The sequence below is a fragment of the Hirundo rustica genome, chromosome 3 (genome assembly GCF_015227805.2).
Source record: "Hirundo rustica isolate bHirRus1 chromosome 3, bHirRus1.pri.v3, whole genome shotgun sequence".
NCBI lineage: Eukaryota > Metazoa > Chordata > Aves > Passeriformes > Hirundinidae > Hirundo > Hirundo rustica.
Window position 1 is genome coordinate 86,165,868 of NC_053452.1, and position 21,711 is coordinate 86,187,578.

The 21,711-nt window shown below is 37.1% G+C and overlaps 1 protein-coding gene across 1 annotated transcript in view; it reads right to left on the reverse strand.

Annotated features, from left to right (window-relative positions):
- RIMS1 (regulating synaptic membrane exocytosis 1) overlaps window positions 1-21,711 on the reverse strand; it is a 299,234-nt gene that overhangs the window by 163,333 nt on the left and 114,190 nt on the right. The window contains exons 2-3 of the mRNA XM_058419952.1: window positions 19,721-19,934; window positions 17,984-17,995 (exon numbers count right to left, since the gene is read on the reverse strand). Coding sequence (XP_058275935.1) covers window positions 17,984-17,995; window positions 19,721-19,934 — 226 coding nt within the window. The remainder of the gene's footprint in view (window positions 1-17,983; window positions 17,996-19,720; window positions 19,935-21,711) is intronic.

Genomic DNA, 21,711 nt, shown 5'->3' on the forward strand with positions numbered 1-21,711 from the left:
TTGTGCCAGTGTAAGAATATTGCAATTTTTTAACTGATCTAAACAGCACATTGTTGACAGTCAATTTACAGACTATACGCAGTATTGGTATCAGAGGTTTACTGTCCTGAATTTGCAATACTACTGGCAGACCACACAGGGAAAGAGGGAAGTTTCAATAAGGTAAGACGATGTAAAGCAGTGCAGAACAATACACTTAGAAAAATCAAACAGTGATGACATCCCATTATCTGATGAAGCTACTGTTACAAAAACAGGTTAAAATTTGAGATCAGAACTTTGCTAGATGAGGAGAACCATTCTGATCTTCTGCACTTACCTGTGTATTCTCAGATATCTAATGAGGCTTTGTAGTTCCTAAACAAATAAAAGGCATATAGTGCAGTGACAACTTAAGGCTGTTCGGGGAAGAGGCAGCAGTTAAGGATATTTTGCCTCTATTATCTGAAAGAGAGGGATGCCTACTCCATGGTGGTACAAATACAGGGACTACGAGCTGGAATTGGGCTCATATGCCTGTTCAACAGGAGCAAGCAATATTTTTCATCAGGTAAGGGATTTGTGTGTTGCAGGCTTCTGTGTGTGTCAGGAGTTAAATTTAATTACCAGCTAGATCCCTTATAGAAAAGAAAGAGAACCATGTCAGCAACTAAGGAGATAACTTTCTTATTCCCTGCTTGGTAGAAGGTAGCTTTGCCATAGCAACAGCTTCCAGAGCTGGTGAGGTCCATTTACTGTTGATCACCTTTCCTGCATACTGATATTTGCTCAATATTCAGCCATATTTAAAGTAGCTGAACACATAACACAAAAATGGAGTTTGCAGGAAGCAGGAGTACCTCTGATCACACTGTATATCAAAAAATAACTTTCAGCTACACCAAGCTTCTGCTGGGTTCAAAGACTGCGCCCATCTTGTGAATTGCAAAGATCATTTTGACCAAGCTGTGTGATAAACATTCTATGCCCTTTTACTGTTCTTAGTTTTGATTTGATCCCTGCATGTTCTTCTGACTCCATCTTTGAGCTTTTTAAATTCAGATTATGTAACACAGCCAGCAGACTGATCTCAGCCAAACAAATCTACTTCCGTTATTTAAATCCAAAACAGACATAATAGACAAATCAGACAATTCCACCCTCATCCACAGTCACAGGGAGAGGTTTTCTAGAATATTTTATTTCAGTAGTATCTACTCTTTATATAATCTGAGTTTAATCATTCCTTTGCATTTCTCTCTAGTTCATAATTAATTTTAACTTTACACTGAAATCAGGTCAGTAGACTATATCTTTATAAGGTTAGTACTGTTTTATTCTGGTTGTCTCTGTAAGTTTTAGGTGATTATACTAAAACCAGTGGTTTATCCCCGCTTAAATGCAACTGGTTTACTGGAGGTCAGGCTCTTCTGGCCCTGTTGTCTTTAATAACTTTCCCTTAACTACTTCAGCTCTTTAGACAAAAGAATACAGGGAAAAAGAGAAGATTTGTGAGATGAGGTGACCAAAAAGAAAAAATGTCCAAGAGAACATGGATAAACAGATAAAAAGGTTCAAAGGGTGAAGAAAAAAGATAGAGAGGCAACAAGTTGAGGAAAAAAATTGAGAGACGGACAAGAGGGAGAAAGTAGGACAAATATCAGGGATTATGAGGAAACTAGAGTGCTAGAAAAGCAACAAAATTGGATTGTTTTGTTGTCACACAGCAAAAGTTAATGCATTTGGAACAGAGATGACACATAGACAAATAAAACTTACTTCAGAGAAAACTCTCCTTCTTTTGCTTGGTTTGAGGTTTTTTTCTTTGGGCTTAGGTTTTTTTTCTTCAGAAAAGAAAGAAGGCTTTTGGGGATTCAGGGTTGTCTTTCTCTTTTAAGAGAAATTCTTTTAGGTGAGCTTTACATCTCTTCAGGCATAATTAGCATAAGACATTACCAAACCTACACTCACATGCACTATGACAAACCACCTTACAAATGAGCTTACCAGGCCTCTCAGCGCACAGCAGAAAACAGCTGCAGATTGGTTGTGAGGCATTAAAGATCTAAATACAAACAAAGCACATCCAGCAGCTTTTGTAATAATCATGTGGCACCACAGTCTTTTATTTGTAAATCCTTCACATTTTCCCCCCTGCTTATTTTAAAGAAACAACCTATTCTGAAGCTTAACATTCAACCACTAGAAGATGCCTCTATATTTTTTTTTGCCCTGAGCACAAGTGATGAGAGTATTGCTACCCTTGTAGGAATTTGCTGCTTGCAGACTATGACAGAACTGAAAGGTTTAAGATCTGCGCTGAATGTCATGCTCTGTGTAGGTCTGACTACAGAACCAAGTCTTCTGTATGATTTTGATGGCTGTCTTTCTAATTAAATCAAAGCAGAAGCGACTCTTCAATTTCTAAATCTACATGTGTTTATTTCTCCTCCTCTCTACTAGTTAGATTCAAGCATTCTGTTTGAAAGAGTTGCTGAGATTATGCCATGGCACTTGCTGTGCAAGCACAAGGAGCTTTTCCTTTTGAAACGCTCATGGTATTTGCTAAACTTAGCCATCCCGAAACGTTTATTATACAGAAGCCTAAGAATTGCTGTATACTACATTAATCTTGAACAATGCTCTCTTTCCTTGCTGTTTGAAGTACAGGAATCTAAGTTCTTTGCACTCATTTAACACAATAATATGCGACGTTTAAATTGAAAAAGGAAATTACTGGGCAGCTAAAGTCAGCCATCCAGAAAGCTATCAAAAATAAAGAAGGAAATAAGATTGAGAGACTATATACCTTTCGGCTATTAAGTTAGATAAACTGCTAAGAAATAGTAATTATTGTTAAAATACATGCTGGAGAGGTTATATACTTAAAAGGACAGAAAAATAAAACCAAAATACCAGCAAGGAGGAAAAGGTGATTTTCTTGGCCAAGAAACATTGTGGTAGCTACATTTATAACATAGATATGGCAAAACCCAGAGATTTTAGTTGGCAATGATCATCTAAGAAAACACTAAAATGCAGATTCCTACCTAACAAACCCAAAGCCTTAACTGAGTGAAAGGCATAGAGCACCCTGTGTCAGATGAGTTTTGAGAACACAGACAGCTTACAATAATATAAGGTGGTGCACACCAGGAAGCTCTTCCAGTCATAATTTGGCATTTCCAAAAGAGTGGCTTTTAAAAGCAAATGTTAAAATAGTTAAACCCCAAATGTGATCCATCTGGGGCTAAAATAGAAAGACACGCATTTTATGTTGATGTTAGTTTACAGTTAGCTCTGTGATCATCATTTAACTCATTTTCATCCACATGGTGTATACAAAGTTGCTTTTTGAATCTAATTTATTACACGATGTATAATGTTACAGCGGGTTGATAAGTGCAGCATTATTATCTATTAAATATTTAATTATAAATGAGCTTGTAACGGAAATAAAGCCTGTAACACTGCCTCAAAACTTGCCTTGATATGGTTTCAAAATGTAATCATAATCAGAAAAAAATAACAGAAGTGGAGAAAAAAATGAGGAATGAAAACAAGTGAATAAGAATGATTGGGACCCATGTGCCCTGACTGCATAAAGGATCTTCTACTTTAAAAAAAAAAGGCTAGAAAATTAAGAAAAAAGGGAAGTCTTCCAAAGTAATGTTTTAAAAATCTGCATCATTTGCCCAGAAAACAAGCTATTGTTTAATGCATCAAATCCAAGGATTAAATCCAGTCAGTTCACTGAAGACAGCAGTAACTACAGGTACTTAGGGCCAAAGAAGGGGAAGTGATTAAGTAGAACAAGGCAAGCTGATCCCATGATACGCAGAGCTACAAAAAGAAATGGACCTTGCCAGCCCCGCAGCGAGGGAAGGAGAGAGGAGGAAGTACTGCAGTCCCCTGAGCGGAGAGTCCCCTATGTCCTGCAGAGAAAACCATGCTGGGAAAGGTTTTCATGACAGAAGCTGCAGTCCCTGGAGAAACCACGTGGGAGCAGGTATTTTTCCTGAAAGACTGCAGCCCATGGAGGACTCCAAGCTGGTCCCAGCCCATGTCTGGCGCCATGTGGCTGGACAAGGCAGAGTAGTCAGGAGTGGAGAAGCAAAGTTGAGACTGGGGAAAAAGAAGGAGCAGGGAGGTATTTTAGGTTTTGTCTTTGCCTCTCACAATCCAACTCTATTTTAGCTGGCAGTAAATAAAATTAACTGTCCCCAAGCTGAGTCTGTTTTATCCATGGTGGTAGATGGTGAACAATATCTCTGTTCTTATGTCAGCCCACGAGCTTTTCCATCTTATTTTCTTCCCTGGTCCTGTTGGAGCCTCTAGCAGCCAGACAAGGTCAATCCACCACAAAAGCTTCTCTAAAAAGACTTACAAAATGAAAAAATGTGTAAATCTTGTATTTGTGAAACAAACTGCATAACAGTTTTTTTACAAATGACTGAAAGCCCATCTAAAGTCCTTGGAATCCTAACATTTTACCCCCATAGTCTTCAATGAGAGAAGATAATTATCTGGATACATTTCAGCAGTAGCCCAGATAGATTTAACAGCCTTCTTAATCAAATTTAACTTAGTCATGAACTTCCATATCAAGAGATTTAAAATTTGAGCTATTTTTCATGTAATTACAGTCACTGAAGCATTAATTTCTATTTACAATTGGGCCTTGATAATAGAGGGACAGATCTGTCAAGGTTTCAACTCTCTTTTCAATGGACAACATGGAAATTTAAGCACATAGTCCGGAGAGAGCTGTACCTAGCAGTATGCAACAGATGTTGAGACTCCATAAAGATTTTTCTGCAGTAACTTTTGATAGTGCACATCTCTCTCTAGCATTAAAACAGGAGCACAGTTTCTGGGAAAAACACTCTATATCAGCATAAGGCTGCCTGGCAAACCTTCCCGAAACTTGTGTAGCTTGAGGCATTAGGCTTGCTCCTTGACTTGGCTGCATGGGTAACTGCACCTGCCTCTTGTATCCAAGTATCTGCCTGTCACCTTCTTTTTACAAAAAGAAGCAGTTTCTCCTAAGTCAACTAGACCAACTCGGTTTTTCTCCAGTCACCACCTTACCCTCAAGAAGGTTAACACATTCTATCCTTGATCAAGGCTCTTTATTCCCTTATCTGACTTGATCTTCATGAAGCTTCAAGGCAGTGAGATGAGTCCCCGAAATAATCTAGAAAAGCAGGTTTCTTTACAGCTAAAGGGACTGATCCGAATTAGCCCGAGGGGTAAAGCTGTCAGGCTGACAAAGGTCTTAAAAGCAGTTTGCTGATGAATTTTCAACTGCCCTCTCTGTTTGTAGAAGCTATTTGGTCAGAGAAGAAAAAGTGGCGAGAAAGATTCACTTTGCTGATGCATGCACAGGTATGGGCTTTGGTCATTTACCACGTGTTGCAGAGAAAAAGTTACACTACCAGTATTAAAATCCCAGCAACATTCAAAAACTTCCTCCAATCTTAACAACACAACCATCATTCCCATGGTCATCTATTTATAGAGAGCCCCAGCAACATCTGCTCATCTCTATGATTAATCTGCACTTCTCAGTAATACTCAACTTTTTAGAATGCAATATCCCAAATAACTTTCCCAAAACTCACCACTACAAAGGGTTTTGCTATGGGAGCTTGGTTTTGATGGACAAATTAATAAAAAATATAATAGATTATTGAGAAATAAACATTTCATTCCAAAGATTCCGTAAACCTGTTGCATGTAAGTTAGTTGACTGGTGTTTTAGCTGGAATACTGAAATTTCATAGTACATGATTAAACTTCAGCCTAAATAACACACAGCTTTTTTGAAACCTCAGTCTGGATTTAAAAAAAAAAAAAAAAAAAAAAAAAAATTATATATATATATATATATATATATATTAGGTTTTATCTGCTCTTTAAGGAAATTCAGATTACATTTTGTCCAGATTTTCACTTAATCTCTGACCACTCATTAAACAACTGGTAACAGATACTTTATATCATTTTATAATCACAGTTTTGGAGAGAGATTTAATTTGTCTCCATAGGAAGGCTGACTTACAGATGGGTCCTTATATTAAAGGAATTTGAAACAAAAATTTAAAAATTTACAGAAATTTTGTCTATAGATTTCCTTGCTTTAAATATACACTTCTATCTTCAATTGTGATTTATAAAATAATGTACCTTAGGTATATGTACGACAAACTATCCTACGTCCTCTCTACTTGAAGCACTGGAGACAGAGTATCCATTCCTTTAGTAAAATTACAAAATGCTCCAGAAGGCAAAATATATAAAAACATAGTTGTAAGTATCTTTTATCTAGGACATTAAATGGCTAAAAATACACTGAATTTTAATCCTGGATGAGGATTAAGGTTATTCATGATAGAAAGAGAAACAGCAAGAGAGCACAGATTACATTTTGCCCTCATAATTTTTTTGTTCTCTAGAATTTTTTTCAGCTACTTGTCGATTTCTCATAATGCATAAGGTCAAAAATCTTATCAAATCTCTCTTTGCAGTAAGATCTCTTTTTGGCTAAAATATCTCTGGTATTGTGGTGCTGGAATAGCCCAGGAACTCAGTTTACTAAATTTAGTTCTATTTAGCATTCCTATGTTATTTTGTAAACTATTAAAGCCAAAAAATTTTGCCACAGCAGAATACATAGCTATGAACATTTCAAATATTAGAAGTCATACTTAGTCCTAAGCCCCAGATATCACATTAAAAATCTCATCACTTAGAAGAATCTTGAACATGGACTACATGAACAAGGACTACAATGAATCAAGCTGAAAGACAGAAATTCCAAGAAGAAATAAAAAGATCAAGTAAAGAATTTTTTGGGATTAAGGGGCACACGCTGGGCTGTCAAATCAGCCTGAGCTTAAATGAGGGCACTCTCACATTCCTGGGAGCTGGCAGCTGGCTTTTGTGAGACCACATGGAAAAAATGTATTGAGGCTGATCAAAGGGATTCAGTTTTGCCAAAAGCTCATGTCTTTTAGGGAAGGATGATGCATGATTATAAGATATCTTCCATTTTATGGGATCCTTTTACAAGAGGACTTTTCACATTTACCACAGCCGGGCATACTTTAAAATAAGCGACATGATGCTCGATTGATTAATAATCATCTTCTAGCAATAAAATATACACAATTATATCTAGGAAATAGATCACTGCTGGAAAAACTGCATTGTTCAGATAAAAACAAGTCCCATCAGATGCTGCCCCAGGACTACTAGTTCTGACTGAGCTCTGCTTGGACATCAGCAGTCAGTTCTTTCGGTGCACCATATTCCCTCAGGCATCCCACGGAAGAACACACTTCTTCAAGTCTCCTGAGCCTAAACACAACCCCGAACATCTCCATGTTTGCTACTCTGTTCTCCCTCAGTGTTTTTGAGGGAGGGAAAGAAAAGAAAAGAAAAGAAAAGAAAAGAAAAGAAAAGAAAAGAAAAGAAAAGAAAAGAAAAGAAAAGAAAAGAAAAGAAAAGAAAAGAAAAGAAAAGAAAAGAAAAGAAAAGAAAATAGAGAAAAAGAAAAGAAAAGAAAAGAAAAGAACCATAACACAGACAAGAAACTACAGAAAAGAAAAGAAAACGAAAATAAAAAGAACACCTCCCCTCCCCGCCCCTCACCTCCCCTCCCCTCCCCTCCCCTCCCCTCCCCCTCCTCCCAGCCCCCTCCCCCTCCCTCCCCTCCCTTCCCTTCCCTTCCTTCCCTTCCTTCCCTTCCCTTCCCTTCCCTTCCCTTCCCTTCCCTTCCCTTCCCTTCCCTTCCCTTCCCTTCCCTTCCCCTCCCCTCCCCTCCCCTCCCCTCCCCTCCCCTCCCCTCCCCTCCCCTCCCCTCCCCTCCCCTCCCCTCCCCCGCCCCTCCCCCCCCCTCCCCTCCCCTCCCCTCCCCTCCCCTCCCCCCCCCCCTCCCCCCCCCCCTCCCCCCCCTCCTCCCTTCCCTTCCCTTCCCTTCCCTTCCCTTCCCTTCCCTTCCCTTCCCTTCCCTTCCCTTCCCTTCCCTTCCCTTCCCTTCCCTTCCCTTCCCTTCCCTTCCCTTCCCTTCCCTTCCCTTCCCTTCCCTTCCCTCCCCTCCCCTCCTCCCCTCCCCTCCCCTCCCCTCCCCTCCCCTCCCCTCCCCTCCCTCCCCTCCCCTCCCCTCCCCTCCCCTCCCCTCCCCTCCCCTCCCCTCCCCTCCCTCCCCTCCCCTCCCCTCCCCTCCCCTCCCCTCCCTCCCCTCCCCTCCCCTCCCCTCCCCTCCCCTACCCCTCCCCTCCCCTCCCCTCCCAGAAAGAGAAAAGAAAAGAAAAGAAAAGAGAAAAAAGAAAAAAGAAAAATGTCTGCAGTCTCTAAAGCTAAGCTTTTATTCGAGTAGCAGTCAGAAGAAATATCAAGGTATCTTTCTTCTGGGTGAATTAGATGAAAAGTTCAGATGGTGTGAAATATTTGCCTGCCTGGTATCTCTCTGTAAAGTAATCCCTTCTCCTTAGCCCTCCACAGCAAGGAGGCAAGGAGGGCTTCCAGATAATATTTTTATACGCTACCGGATTTTTTTTTTTTTTTTTTTTTTTTTTTTTTTTTTTTTTTTTGCATCACAACTGAAACTGCAAATGACAAACCACAAACCACATCCCTTGGTTTGCCAATAGATGACACATTGTTATGTGGCTCTCCATCCAGAAATAGGTGTGTTAATTTTGGATGCATTTACCTGAAGCATTCAAGAAATAGCTCAAAATTATGACATTCATGGTTCTGTCTGACAGATGCCTTCTCCATTGACAGGCCACCTCTCACATGAACAAATGCTGAGTGAGTATATTAAACATCTGATTCTACACAAGTACACACATTTTATGTTTGTCAACAGTAATAATGGCATTTTTACTTAATTTCTACCTTCAAAGCACTGCACACTACAAATTCATTTCCAGTGATCAGACTTGCCATACAGAAGCACATGGGAAAAGTGGGTTATATCCAGACTCACCCCACTCTCATGCAGATGGACTCCCCGGGCTTCCCCACTGTCCTCCACTAACACTGCAGATCAAAGAGCTGTAAATCTACCCAACAAAATGAACTTATTCCCTAACATGCTTATAAAATAACATATATAATAAATAGGTGCAGAGAAACTAGGCAAGTACGAATTAAATTCACCTATACCAGTCACAGTTTCTGGATTAGTCACTTATTTATTCTAAACTTACATTTTAATACTCCAAAAAGAATTCTCCATAAACTGAAAAAAAAGATAGTCTGTAGCACAACTAAGGCAGCTAAATATTATAGGAAACCCCATTCTTAAAATTTAAAATTTTAGGACGGTGGAGATACTTTTTCTATATCTTCTGTACTAAGATAGTGTATTTGCTTATTAGTTCTCTATCCCATAGCAAAAAAATAATATGTTTATTATATGTAGTATATAGTGGTTTAGAAATCTCTAACCTCTTCTATGATTTCTGCAGTGCCAAAAAGTAGCAAATTATTCCATTACAGAAATAAAGACAACAGGAATATAGTAAATACACAATACTTTGCAAAGAAAAATTTTGGCTTAATTTGAAATGCAATAGGCCAAACTGAATTCAGAAATAACAATTGCAAATTTGATGTAGCAATGAAAATGCCAGTGGAGTTTTGGATTTTAAGACACCATAATAGCAATAGTCCAATATTAATAGTAGTGAGATTGGATTTGACTTGTTAGCAAGAGGTAACAATAAATTCAAACCAATTCATAAAATTAACTAAAGGACTTGCAAACATAACATACTGTGGAAAATTAACACAACTAAACGTGCATAATACACTGAAATGATGCAAGAACTGTTCCAAAAGGTATGGTGATCTCACAGCTGAAATTGCAGCTTGCTATCTACAGCTTTTGCAGGGATTTAAGGCTGAGTTTGCTTTCTACTTATTGTAACATTACTGGAAACACATTGAAATCATGAAGAACTGAAGGACTCATACACAGATTCCTGGAGTGACTATGCTTTGAAAATCATCATCTACACAGACCAATCTAAACAGACATCCTACCAGCAGCTAACCAACCCTATTCCCAAAAATCTGGAAAAATATATAAACCTGAAATATTTACTGTATAACCTTTAAATATTTATAAAACTTAGTGTTTATGAGAATGTTAAAAATGATTCAGGAATAATGATTTGTTCATAACAATAAAAGATTCCTCTTACCAAAAAAAAAAAAAAAAAAAAACAAAAAAAAACCACAAAAACCCCACCCAAAAAAAAAACCAAAAAAACCCAACCAAACAAAAAAAACCAAAAAACAAACACCAACCAAAAAAAACACAAAAACCCCCACCTCCTTAAAGAAGAACTGCTCCATTCAAAGTTAGGATTTTAATTGTATGTATGACTATTATTAGAGCCATCTACATTATTGATGGCACAATTGCAAGCAAAAGGTGATCAATTACTATTAATGTAGTTTCAATCTATCAGAATTATAACTATAAGCAGTAAGATACAGAAAGAAAATTTTATTTCATGCATATAAAGGTATCATTTTATCAATTTTTAACTGACTGATTTTTCTTCTCCTGATTTTATAAAATTGTATACATATTCTGACGAATTAGAGATGATCAGAACTGTGTCTGGTTTAAACTGTTCATTTTTTCCTTTTACCTTACACCAAATATGCATACATGATCATATTTAATCTATAAGGTCTAACTTGATCATTTGCAACACTGTATTCACTGGATAGACAAGGATCAGAACCTACAATCAAGTTGCATTCTACAGGATCATGTTGATTATATTAAGGTATATGAACACATCAAACAGCACCCAGGCCTTTCTCATGACTTCTTACTGTTCTGTTGCACCACTAGTATTTTCTTTCATTATCTTCTTTCTTCTTAAGGTGCACTGCACAAAAAAATCTCAGATTTCAATTGCTATAACTTGCTTAATTTACTTGTCTTTTCAATATATATCTGCAGTTGAAACAAATTAACGAAAATTTTCTTCCTTTATACAAGACCCTGAATCCCATCTCTTTACTTACAGATATTTTGGGCATAGATGAATCATTTTGACAAAAAGTGAATAAAAATATTTCTATATTGTTTTATTTTCTGAAACCAGTGCTTATTATAAAAGCGCAATAAAATAATTTCAGCCAAGATCTAAACATTAACTCGAAGTATACTTCTGGACAAAACCAAAAAAATAATTTCAAAATTTTATATTCTGTCTTTGTAGTGAGACTGATCCAAGTCAGGCAGAAAGATGTTCTTCTTCAACACTGACAGCCCTGTATCCCATCTGGAAAAGCAGCTTTTATCACAATTGAGTTCAGCCGTGATCTCCCATACCTCAGACAGTAACTGAGACAGTAGGAGACACAATATTTTTGGGAGAACCACTGAAAGGCTCTCCTGCTCTTGCCCCTCAGCTTTAGATCATCAACTAAATTGGACCAAAGAGAATGTGAGATTGTGAGTGTTAAAACTATAAAAATACTACATTGAAAGAAATGAAAAGCTTAAAGTTGATTTGGTAGCTTTGGTTTTTCTTTCTCTCTGAATGCTGAGCTGAAAAAAATCATCATAGTGTTAGTGCTCTTTCTAAAGGATTCTGTAAAATTCTGAAATTCATTTGTCCAAAGCTGTAAGCCATAGAATTATTCCGTAACAGGACTTAAGGAGATTTCGTGTAAGCCTATAATGTGTATAGTTACAATAAGCAAACAAGTAGCAAAAATGACATGAAATATCTTTGAGTTCTTCACTGTTCACCCTGCAAGTCAAAAGACACATGAATATGCCAAGCTGTAAGGACCAAGATCCCTTAGGGAGTCCTGCCTGAGCAGGGAGGACTGGATCAGATGACCTCCAGAAGCTCCCTCCAACCTCCATCCTTCTGAGGTTCCATGACTGCTACAGTATAACATCTCATTTTGTCCAGATAAATGGGCACATAAACAATAACTCCTCGGGTAATTTAAATACCTTGAATCATTAAGAAATTTCAAAGGTCAAAAAATTGGGTTGCTCTGTACTTCCTGTATTAGGCTATGCAGTAGGATGCACATATGCATGTGTATTCACTTATGAAAAATCTATAAAATATATATACATACATATACCATATATACACATATGACATTAGGCAAGAGGAGGTGGATTAAAGCTTCTCCTGAAATGCCTAACTGACCTTTGCATTATTATATATTTTTTTTTAATGCAAGTTTTTGCATTGGAAGGAATTATTACACTCAAAGGTACTGCTTTACATTCAAAATAATTCCCATAGTCTCAAACCAGTTAAATTGAAACAATACTGAAAATACAAGACTAAAAATAGGATAACATGGCAAGAAATAACACTGCAGTGGATCAAAAGTTTGGGGGTTCTAGGCCCCATCATATTACATGGAATTTCCAATGTTTTTTATGTCAGGTATCCACAGATCACTGTTTCCCAGCTTGCATGTCAACAGCAAGAACAAATGTAAAGGATTCAGGAGTGCTTTATCACAGGTTAAGAGAAGGTTGCAGCAGCAATATATTTTCGTGGTCATAAGGTGTAGAATTACACAACAAGTCCCTGTTTAAGAGCTTGCAAACAGGTAAATTAAACCTGGGTAAAACACAGAGCTTAATCAAGTGGTTACTGATTTAGTGATTATTTAATGTCATGGTGGAAGAAAAACCCAGCTGTCTAGCGACTCTTCTACAGTCTATTAAATGAAGAAACTCTGATCTGGTTACCTTCAGAACATTAGCATCATCTGCCTACTTTTTTTTTTTTTTTTTTTTTTTTTTTTTTTTTTTTTTTTTTTATATGCAAAAAGAAAGCAATCATTTTTGCTAGCTGGACCCTACAAAAATTTTATTTCATGGCAAACATGTTTCCTCAGCAAGCTTGGTGAAGACCAAGCTAATTTTAGGGCTTTACTAAAAATTTTATACACTCACACTTGTTTGAAAGCAAACTAACTTCCCAAAAGCAGAGGACAGTGATCCCCACCTTACTTGAAATAGAATTCCTCAATTTCTTGCTGGCCATTTTTTTTTTTTTTTTTTTTCTTTTCCTCTGCTAGAAACAGCAGCTCCAGGGAGGCATTAAAGCAGTGATTCTTTCAATATGCATATAAACCCCATATCTTTTGGGTAACAAATTATGTTGAATGGTACAAAGAGAAAATGTATCTGCTATCAATTTGCAATTTGCCATGTAATTTACATCCTTCTGTTGGATTTTTTTTGTTTTGGTCTACAGCTGTGTTAGTCAGAACATACAGAAATTAGCCTTTTAATGGGCAATTTGACCTAGGAGTTCTGTTCAAGAGATGTAAAAAAAAATCCTGACAATCCAGACATTTTGTTCTGACAATATTACCAACTTCTGTTAAAGCGTTAGTACACAGCTGAATTGCACAGCATGTGTACTCAAGTTAGTAAGGCTTAAATTAGCAAGCCATTATGTAAGTAAATTTTAAGCATAATTTAAAGGAACTAAATGACAAACTCCTGGAAAAAAACACCTGACATACAATTAAGGAAATGTTTCTTATCTTTCTTTCCAAGAATAAATCACTGACCTTATACCAAAATGAAAACAATCTCAGTGAAAACCAGATCAGGAAAAGGACTCTCCTCTGCACTGATTACCAACATTATTTTCTGCAACCACATACTACTAAGTCCAGTGAAATAAATTCTCATCTATTTATAATGTATTTTACATCTGGATTTTCTACCAGTTGTCCTTTACGTATGTAAATAGAAAAAAAGAGAAAGCAAACTGCTCTATTCTGCAAAACACAGGAAAATTGTGGCAGAATTTACTTTTATCATTTGCTCCCAATTTTTTTCATTTGAAATTTGATAAAAAATGGTAATCCTAATGAAACCTGTACAATGGTAGTCTGATTGCTATGGATAATTATATGGCTTAATCTGGAATGTGGATCTTCCACCTAATTCTGTCAATGTCATACAAATTTCACTTAGTTCAATACACTCACAGCACCTCACAAAATACTTGAATTTTGATCCAAAGAAACTACATTTGCTCATGAATTTTTGTACCCTAAAACGTACCTTTTCTATAAGGAGAAAGAAACATGTATCAGGTAATCACAAAGGAAATACAAATTTTTGCATTACCTAACCAAATACTGTGAAAAAGTTTTACAGGAATGAGGTATTTTCAGTCATTTTTCTGCTTTACGAGGTTGTGGTACCATGGCAGGGAAGAACACCAAAAGTAATAGCAGCCAGACCATCAGGAAGACTGAGGTTGAGCCCTTCCCACCCCTTCCCAAACCTTGGACAACAACTAACTGGACATTTTGCTGACTTCTCCACTGCCCTAAAAACCAAAATATTTCACATCACGGGGCAGAGTGGATGGAATAGAGGGAAGTAATTTACACCCACTACTATTTTGGCAATTAAAATCTTGGCATGTGGAAGATAACTAAAAGGATTCAAAGTAAAAGTGCCGACCTTCTATAAGGAACTAAAACCACCTAGAATATTCTGCCAAAACAGAAGTCTCAGCTTTCTCGTAAAAAAAAGAAACCTACCTGACTTCCTTCTAAAATGTTATCTCACATCAAATTGAATTAAACCCATTAAATGTGGTCTGCCTGCAACTATACGAAAGGAGAGCAAACTCAGGTAAGAAGTGCTAAGAGCTAATTAATACTCAAATAAATGAAAGAACTTAAGAAATGTATTTGAGTATGCATTTTGACAGAACAAGGAATACTGAAATTTATGTAACTCATTAGCCACTAGAATATGCCGGTTATTGCCAATTAATTTTATAAGTGTAATGGAGTAATTTCTTGATCAGCCTAGGATGCCTACTAACTCTCACTACAAGGTGTTTTGGGATGTCCTTTAGGATTTTAAATGAGGAGAGGACATTAAATTCTGCTATATATATTTGAAAAAATCCTTAAGAAATATTTGACACTTACTTGAAAAGGTCAAGAACCGCTTCAAAGCATTACATTTTTAAAATATTTAGCTACAATCAAGAGCTGCAAGGACCTCTTAGGGACCTTATACTTTGCCCTACAGCCACAAGCAACCACATCACATAAATCCTTTCCTAACCTCATTAAATTTAGCCTTTTTCAGTTTTATTTGGCTCTTTTTTTTTCCAATAAGCCACACGAAATAAATTTTCAGGGCTTTACTCTAATGCTTGTAAACATCTTTTTTCAAGTCAGGAGTGTTTAGGGCCAAGTTACACACATTAAGTCTCACTATCCTCTATTCTTATTTTAAGTTTAGTTTAAATTTTCTGCATTTCAACATACGCATATGCAATTCCATACTTCCAGGTATCAACTATAATTGCTTTAGCTCTTGTCCCCTTAATATCGCTAGCCTTCTCTCACAGGAGCAGCTCTCCATGTCCAGGATCACCCTCGGGCTGACTGTCCCAGGGTGACTTTATGATGCTTGTATCCCCAGCTGTCTGTTCTGTTTGTGCTGTATATTCTGTTCTGTATTGTTCTGCTGTATATGTTCTGCTGTATAGTTCTGTGCCTTTAAGGCTGGTTCTGGGAGCAAAGGGGGAGCAAGAAGAAGCGTGGAGCTTGTTTTGAGAGCGCTGCCTGACTCTTCCACATTCCTCTCCGGACTGGGTGTTAGGCTGAGGCTCAGAGAGACTGCAGGACAGAGATCTTTTTGCTTTTAGTTAGTTTCAGCTAGCTAGGGCAGAAAAGTTCCTGGTTTTTTTCTCATGACTGTTTAAACCTGCTCTGGACAGAAAACCCAGGGGAGCACTGGGGGCTGCACCTGCGGCCCACCGGGGCCTGGAGCTCGGCATTTTCCAGCAGCGCCAGAGGGACTGGGACTGAGGAGAGACTGAGAGAGAGCCGAGCTACACCCACGGCAAGGACTTCCTCAATTTGCCATCTCACTCCACAACAAGAGGTTTTATTGTTTCATATTATTCATTCTTTGTACTTGTGGGCACCTTGTTTGTTAAGTACAATAGTTTTTTTCCACTTTTCTCCGAGGAATTTCTTTCCCAGACCAGTTGGGGGAATGGGGCCATTTGGGTTTGCTCCCCAGAGGGACTCCATTCAGGGGTTTTCTCCCAAATTTGACCTAAACCAGGACACCGATTTTCTCTGTGCCTATCACAGTTCATATTTGTCAAAGATGGGCAATGCGTGGGAAACAACACCCCAGGTGAGGTATCATTAATTCTCCAACTCTACAGGAAACACCTTGAATCTAAGTTAACACTTGACTTTTCCTGAGTTGACAATTCGGTAATTCATACTTCATCATCCTTTCCAAATGATGCACCCTTAACTTGAAGAAACTTGATGCATATGTTTTGTATTAATACAATTTATTGTGGTAAAAATTCATGTGGATGCTAAGGGATAAATATGTTTTTGAAGCTTCTACTGATACGAAACTTGCCATATGTAATTAGTCAGGAACATTGAGCCAGTGAAAATATTTAAGAAATTATATTTTTCTCATGTTGCTCTATTTTAATTATACCAATTGTTCTAAAACATGCTATTTCTAGGTATGTATTAATATTTTGAAATGAATTAATTCTATATATTCCATTCACTTTCAGAGAAAGGCACTGATAAAGCATTAGTACTTTAAAGAAGTGTTCCCCATGTTTCTCACACATTCAGGACTAGTTACTAGATACTTTCCCTCTGACTACCATTAACTTTTTAGCTGATAAAGAGATGTAGCTCAGCTTTATCACAGCATATAGAATTTATTTTTGCACATTAGTATTAGGTCATTTTCTTGGCATGTGGAAGCCTGGAGTTCAACACCTAAACTAACCTAAATCTTCGGCAAAACGTAAACTAAGACAAGTGCAAATAATAAGGATGTATTTAATTGAATTTAGGACAATCCAGACAAGTCTGATGCATCTTCAGTATACATCTTCAGAGTACTTTAGTGTGGTGGACTGCAATAATACTGGCATATTAAAACCTGCTGCAATACCCAAATGTGATAGAGATCATTTTCTCTGGGTATTGAACAGTACTAAATATCAGGCTACAGGTATGCTAGTATTTAAATGGGGACATAAAAACACTTCATATCACAAGCATAACTCAACAAAGAATGCATCAAAACCCACACTGCACTGTAATTAATTTACACTTCTTACAGCTGAGGCACCAGAAAAATCTAGCCGATTTCCACACTTATTCCTCCAATTAAAAATCTGGACTATCACCTTTTGCAGAGCTGCCCCAGAAGAGGTGGTAAATGCACGTGCACTGTTCTGCTCAAGTACTGCCACCCCTGCTGCCATGCACAGGGTGCAGAGATGAACAGGGAACTGCCCTCACCTATTTGAGACAAGGCACAGGCAATGCTGGTGAATATGCCTGTACTTGGTCCTAAAAGTTCTGCAGATTTTTGAAATTATAACTATGCATTCAAACAGGATTCACTCCACCTTGCTCTCTCTACTTCTGTCCAGTTTGTTTGCCTATATATATTATTCGAAATGTCAACCAAAAAGCTGATTTTACAAGAATTCCCTGAATTTGTGCAGTAGCCAGAAGTGAAACACAGCAAACCATGTAAAACAAAGTAAAATTGCAATTAAAAGACTAAATTAGGTTTCCTGAAGCTGATGCAAGGACCTTGCAGGCAAAAAGTCAAAACTGTTAGCTAAAGATGTATTTATGAAATGAAATTTTATTACGCTATTGGCTCCTCTACTTTTTAGCTATAAATAATTCTCAGTCCTTAATTTCTTTTATTTCCATAATTTTAACAGTCTTGGGTTTCCTTGTTAAGCTGTCTTTAAGGCCTATGTTCAGCTAAGGGATATGTAGGGCCTGGGTGTCAGGATTCCTGTTTCCCCCCCTCCCCTGTGGATGATTATGAAATTTCAGTTCAGTTTTTCACATTAATATGTACCCCAGGTAACTAACAACATTATAATAATAAATTATAGAAAACATGGATTCTAACCACTTTGTCCTCCTTTGGGAAAGCATCCAAGGAAGCAGAATAAAAAGAGAAAAGAAAAAAAGAAGAGATAAAGAATAAAATAGGCAGGTATTAATAGGCAGATTCCAAAGAAATGCAATTCTAATAACTGTCTACAAAGAGACAAAACCACAAAATTAAGAAAAAAAAAAAAAAGAGCTTTAAATAAAAAGGTGACATTACTGCATATGTTGAAAACATATTTTCCCACCCTGACCCACAGAAGCATAAACAGTATAAGAAAAAAAGTGCAAATTACAAATGAAATGACACTCTTCAATTTCTGTGGCTTAAAATAATGGGTGAAAGATGGTTAAAATATATTTTTTTTTTCTGAATTAAGTTCAGCTGTATCACATGCACTCATTAATAAAATAATGTATCAAAGTAAACTATATTTTCAGAGACTTGCTCTAATGACACCACCTACAGGTGATATAATGTAATGCATCTACTTTAATTAATATATTGTAAAATATACTAATATTATACTAATATATTAATACATGCAAATTTTCATTCAATTCACCTATATAGTTTTCTTCAGAATGTGAATTTAATTTAATGGATTCACAAGTACATCGAGGCTATGGAAATCTTCTAAAATAACTATGAAATGCTTCTTTTTGAGGAGTTATTTTTGGTTTATGTGAAATTTTAGAAGGCCTATTCCACTGATGTTCATCTTAAAGAAAGTGAAAAGGCCACAAACTAGTTCCCTTGTGAACATGATTATCTGCTATAAAATCTGTGTTCACTTTTAAGTGAAATTGTGTTGATACCAAGAGCACCTATAAATTTGATAAATTTGATACCAAGAGCACCCTTCAAAAGCTGGTATCTTAAAGCCATATGAGCCATAATGCCTCATCTCATGACATGAAACAAAACTATTCATGTAGTAAAAAGAGATGTGTAAAATGTGTTATAACACAGCCTAGTCCTTGATTATCAGCCAAAAATAATCACTGAATAACAGTATTCCAAATTTAGATCCTACCGCTCATGGACAAAAAAGGAGCCAGAGGCTTGGAAGGGACTGACTGACCGGAGGGTACTCTTGGATAACGTTTGGTTTTGTGGAAAGCTACTGCAGCTAACTCATGCAGATCAGAGGAAGAATTATTCAGTTCACCTGCCTGAAAATAGGATGCTTAATCCAGACTAATCTGAAGTTTTATTCTTTGAATAAATTTTGAATAAATTATTTTAAATAATTTGGCATAACACTTTCTCTTTGCTAAGAAAAGTGGTTGGTTTTTTTTTATTATTTTTTAACCAAAAAATGTGACTGATTTATGTAAAAGAAATCTACAAATGTTTATGAAAAGCTATATTAAAATAAAAAATGTAATATTAAATGAGGCTTCAATAAAAATTTATTAATGTGGACTTGTACCTGAGCAAAAGAGTTTCTTCTTTTATTCTATGAAAAACAAGTATATTTTCTACAAGCTGGCACTCCATAGAACTGGACATTATTATTCTTTTGCTTTAACTAACTCTGTGATTCCCAAGTACCTTGGCGATTATTAAATACATTTGTTTTACTTGCGTGATTTTACATTGATTTACTTGTATGAGACGCACCTCATAATAAAGCAATGAACGAAACACTTAAGTAAAATGAAGCATGAAATGCCAAACTTAGGATGAACCATCTGCAGCATGACAATGTCAAGGAGGCTTTTTCTTAAGAGCACATGTCAGAAGACTTACATTGTTTGATCGCAGAGAGACACGGCCTCCACATCGAGCACAGAACTTGGTCCGGCAATAAGAGCATAAATGGCCACAACCATCTGCAAACTTTGTTTTATGACAGATTCCACATGTTGGAGCATCATCCTTGTGCTCTCCCTGGTAACGGCGGGCTTCTTCCCCTATCTTTCTTACTTGCTCTTTATAGCTTTCAAATTGTTGATGCAACCTCCTGCATAGATGAGAAAAAAGTTTATATAGCACGAATAGGAGGAAAGACTACTACTCTGTATATTTCTTTCAGTTTGCAACTCTACCTCATATTTTGTGCCTGTTCACAATAGTACATGTACCTCATATCAAACACACACTGCACATGGAAGACTGCATAGTGCAATCTAAAGGAAAAAAAAATAATAGACATCTTTATTCTTGAAGGTTTACTTCAAAGATTACAAGCAAATCAATTTCACTTGACCGGAAATTGATCCAAATACATATACTAAACAAAGTTGCCTATCATGTACTGAATAAAAGAAATAACTGTGTGATCAAATTTGCATCTTTTTAACCAACTTAATTTATACATCAGGTGTAATCAAAATATGTAAATCCGTCTCCAGTTTCAGTGCTTTCAAAATCTAGATTACTAACACACGTAACAAATACATCAAAACATAGTCTACAATCACACTGACCTTATGATACGAGAACATCTTTTTATTTCTAATTTATATAATAACAATCTTCTGTATTTTCTCTTGCTAAGTATGAGAGACTATTTAAGTTTTGCTATCCCTCATCACAGATATTTCTTCCAGCTTGGCTGTAGGAGTATACAGACGAATTAGCAGGTGCAGACGTTACTACGATGAAAACTGGTGGTCAAAGAATCAGCACTTCTCCTCCAGCTGCCCCAAGAACCAAACACACTGACCCTATACCCACCATTCTGGCTAAGCATGCTGCTACACAACAGACCCACCGCCTAATCACAGCTCAGGGAAGAGAACACAGCCCTCTGGCCTCCCCTTCCCCTTCTATAACTCAGGAATAATAATAACAATTAAATGCTTAGTGAAAAAAATCTTTCTTATAATTATTATACTTTCCCTGCGGAAAAAATTGTTCTCCTGTTTGTTTCTATGAAACCTTCCTGGCAAAGATGACATTTCAGGGGGAAACCACCTAAAGGTCTGGGCATTTCCAAAAGGGGCGATACAGACACTCTCCTGATCCTGGCTGCATATTACAACTGCTTCTTAGGCACCAATTTCCATGTCCACCTCAGTGGCCTAACCCAGGAACCTGAAGCTGAATCAACAGAAGACTAATTCTCTTCAAAAAAAAAAAAATATATATATATATATATTTTTTCCCATAAGTTTTCTTCTGAAGACCTGTGAGGAATGTAGGATTAGCTCCCAAAGCCAGAAATTAAAGGCACCAGTAAAGAGCTGGACCATCCTATTTAAAGCAGCACAGGCTCAACCGCCCTGACACTTCATTTACTCCACCCTGAAGCTTAATTTAAAAGGGTTGTATTTTAGCTGTTAACTATCTTACTAGTCATCAAGTCATGCAAGAAAGAAACATTTCTGCAGGTGCATCAGCACAGCACTGCAGTTCCTGACCTTTATTGTCATGAGCTTGGGCAAAGACCTCATACAGCCTAAAGAGGAGGGTCCAGAAGGGAAAAACTTGGTCTTTGCAGTGTGCTATGTAGAACCCAGGCTTCTCCAGATGTTGCTTCAAATCTACATCCCCATGGGTAACATTTAAAAATCATGAGCAACTACAGAGATTATGAAGAGAAACAGGGAATCTTGAGTTTAATAAATGGAAACAGTAGGTGTGTTGTCTGTAGAGGTCTTGGTGATAACCTTTATCTCTGCTCCCTGCTTTGAGGTTACCTAGTTCCTTAATTAGCACTGAGAGTCACACCATTTTACCAGAGTATTTTTAGTGACATAATTTTCATGTTTCTGTGGACTTGTGTTTTGTGTGTG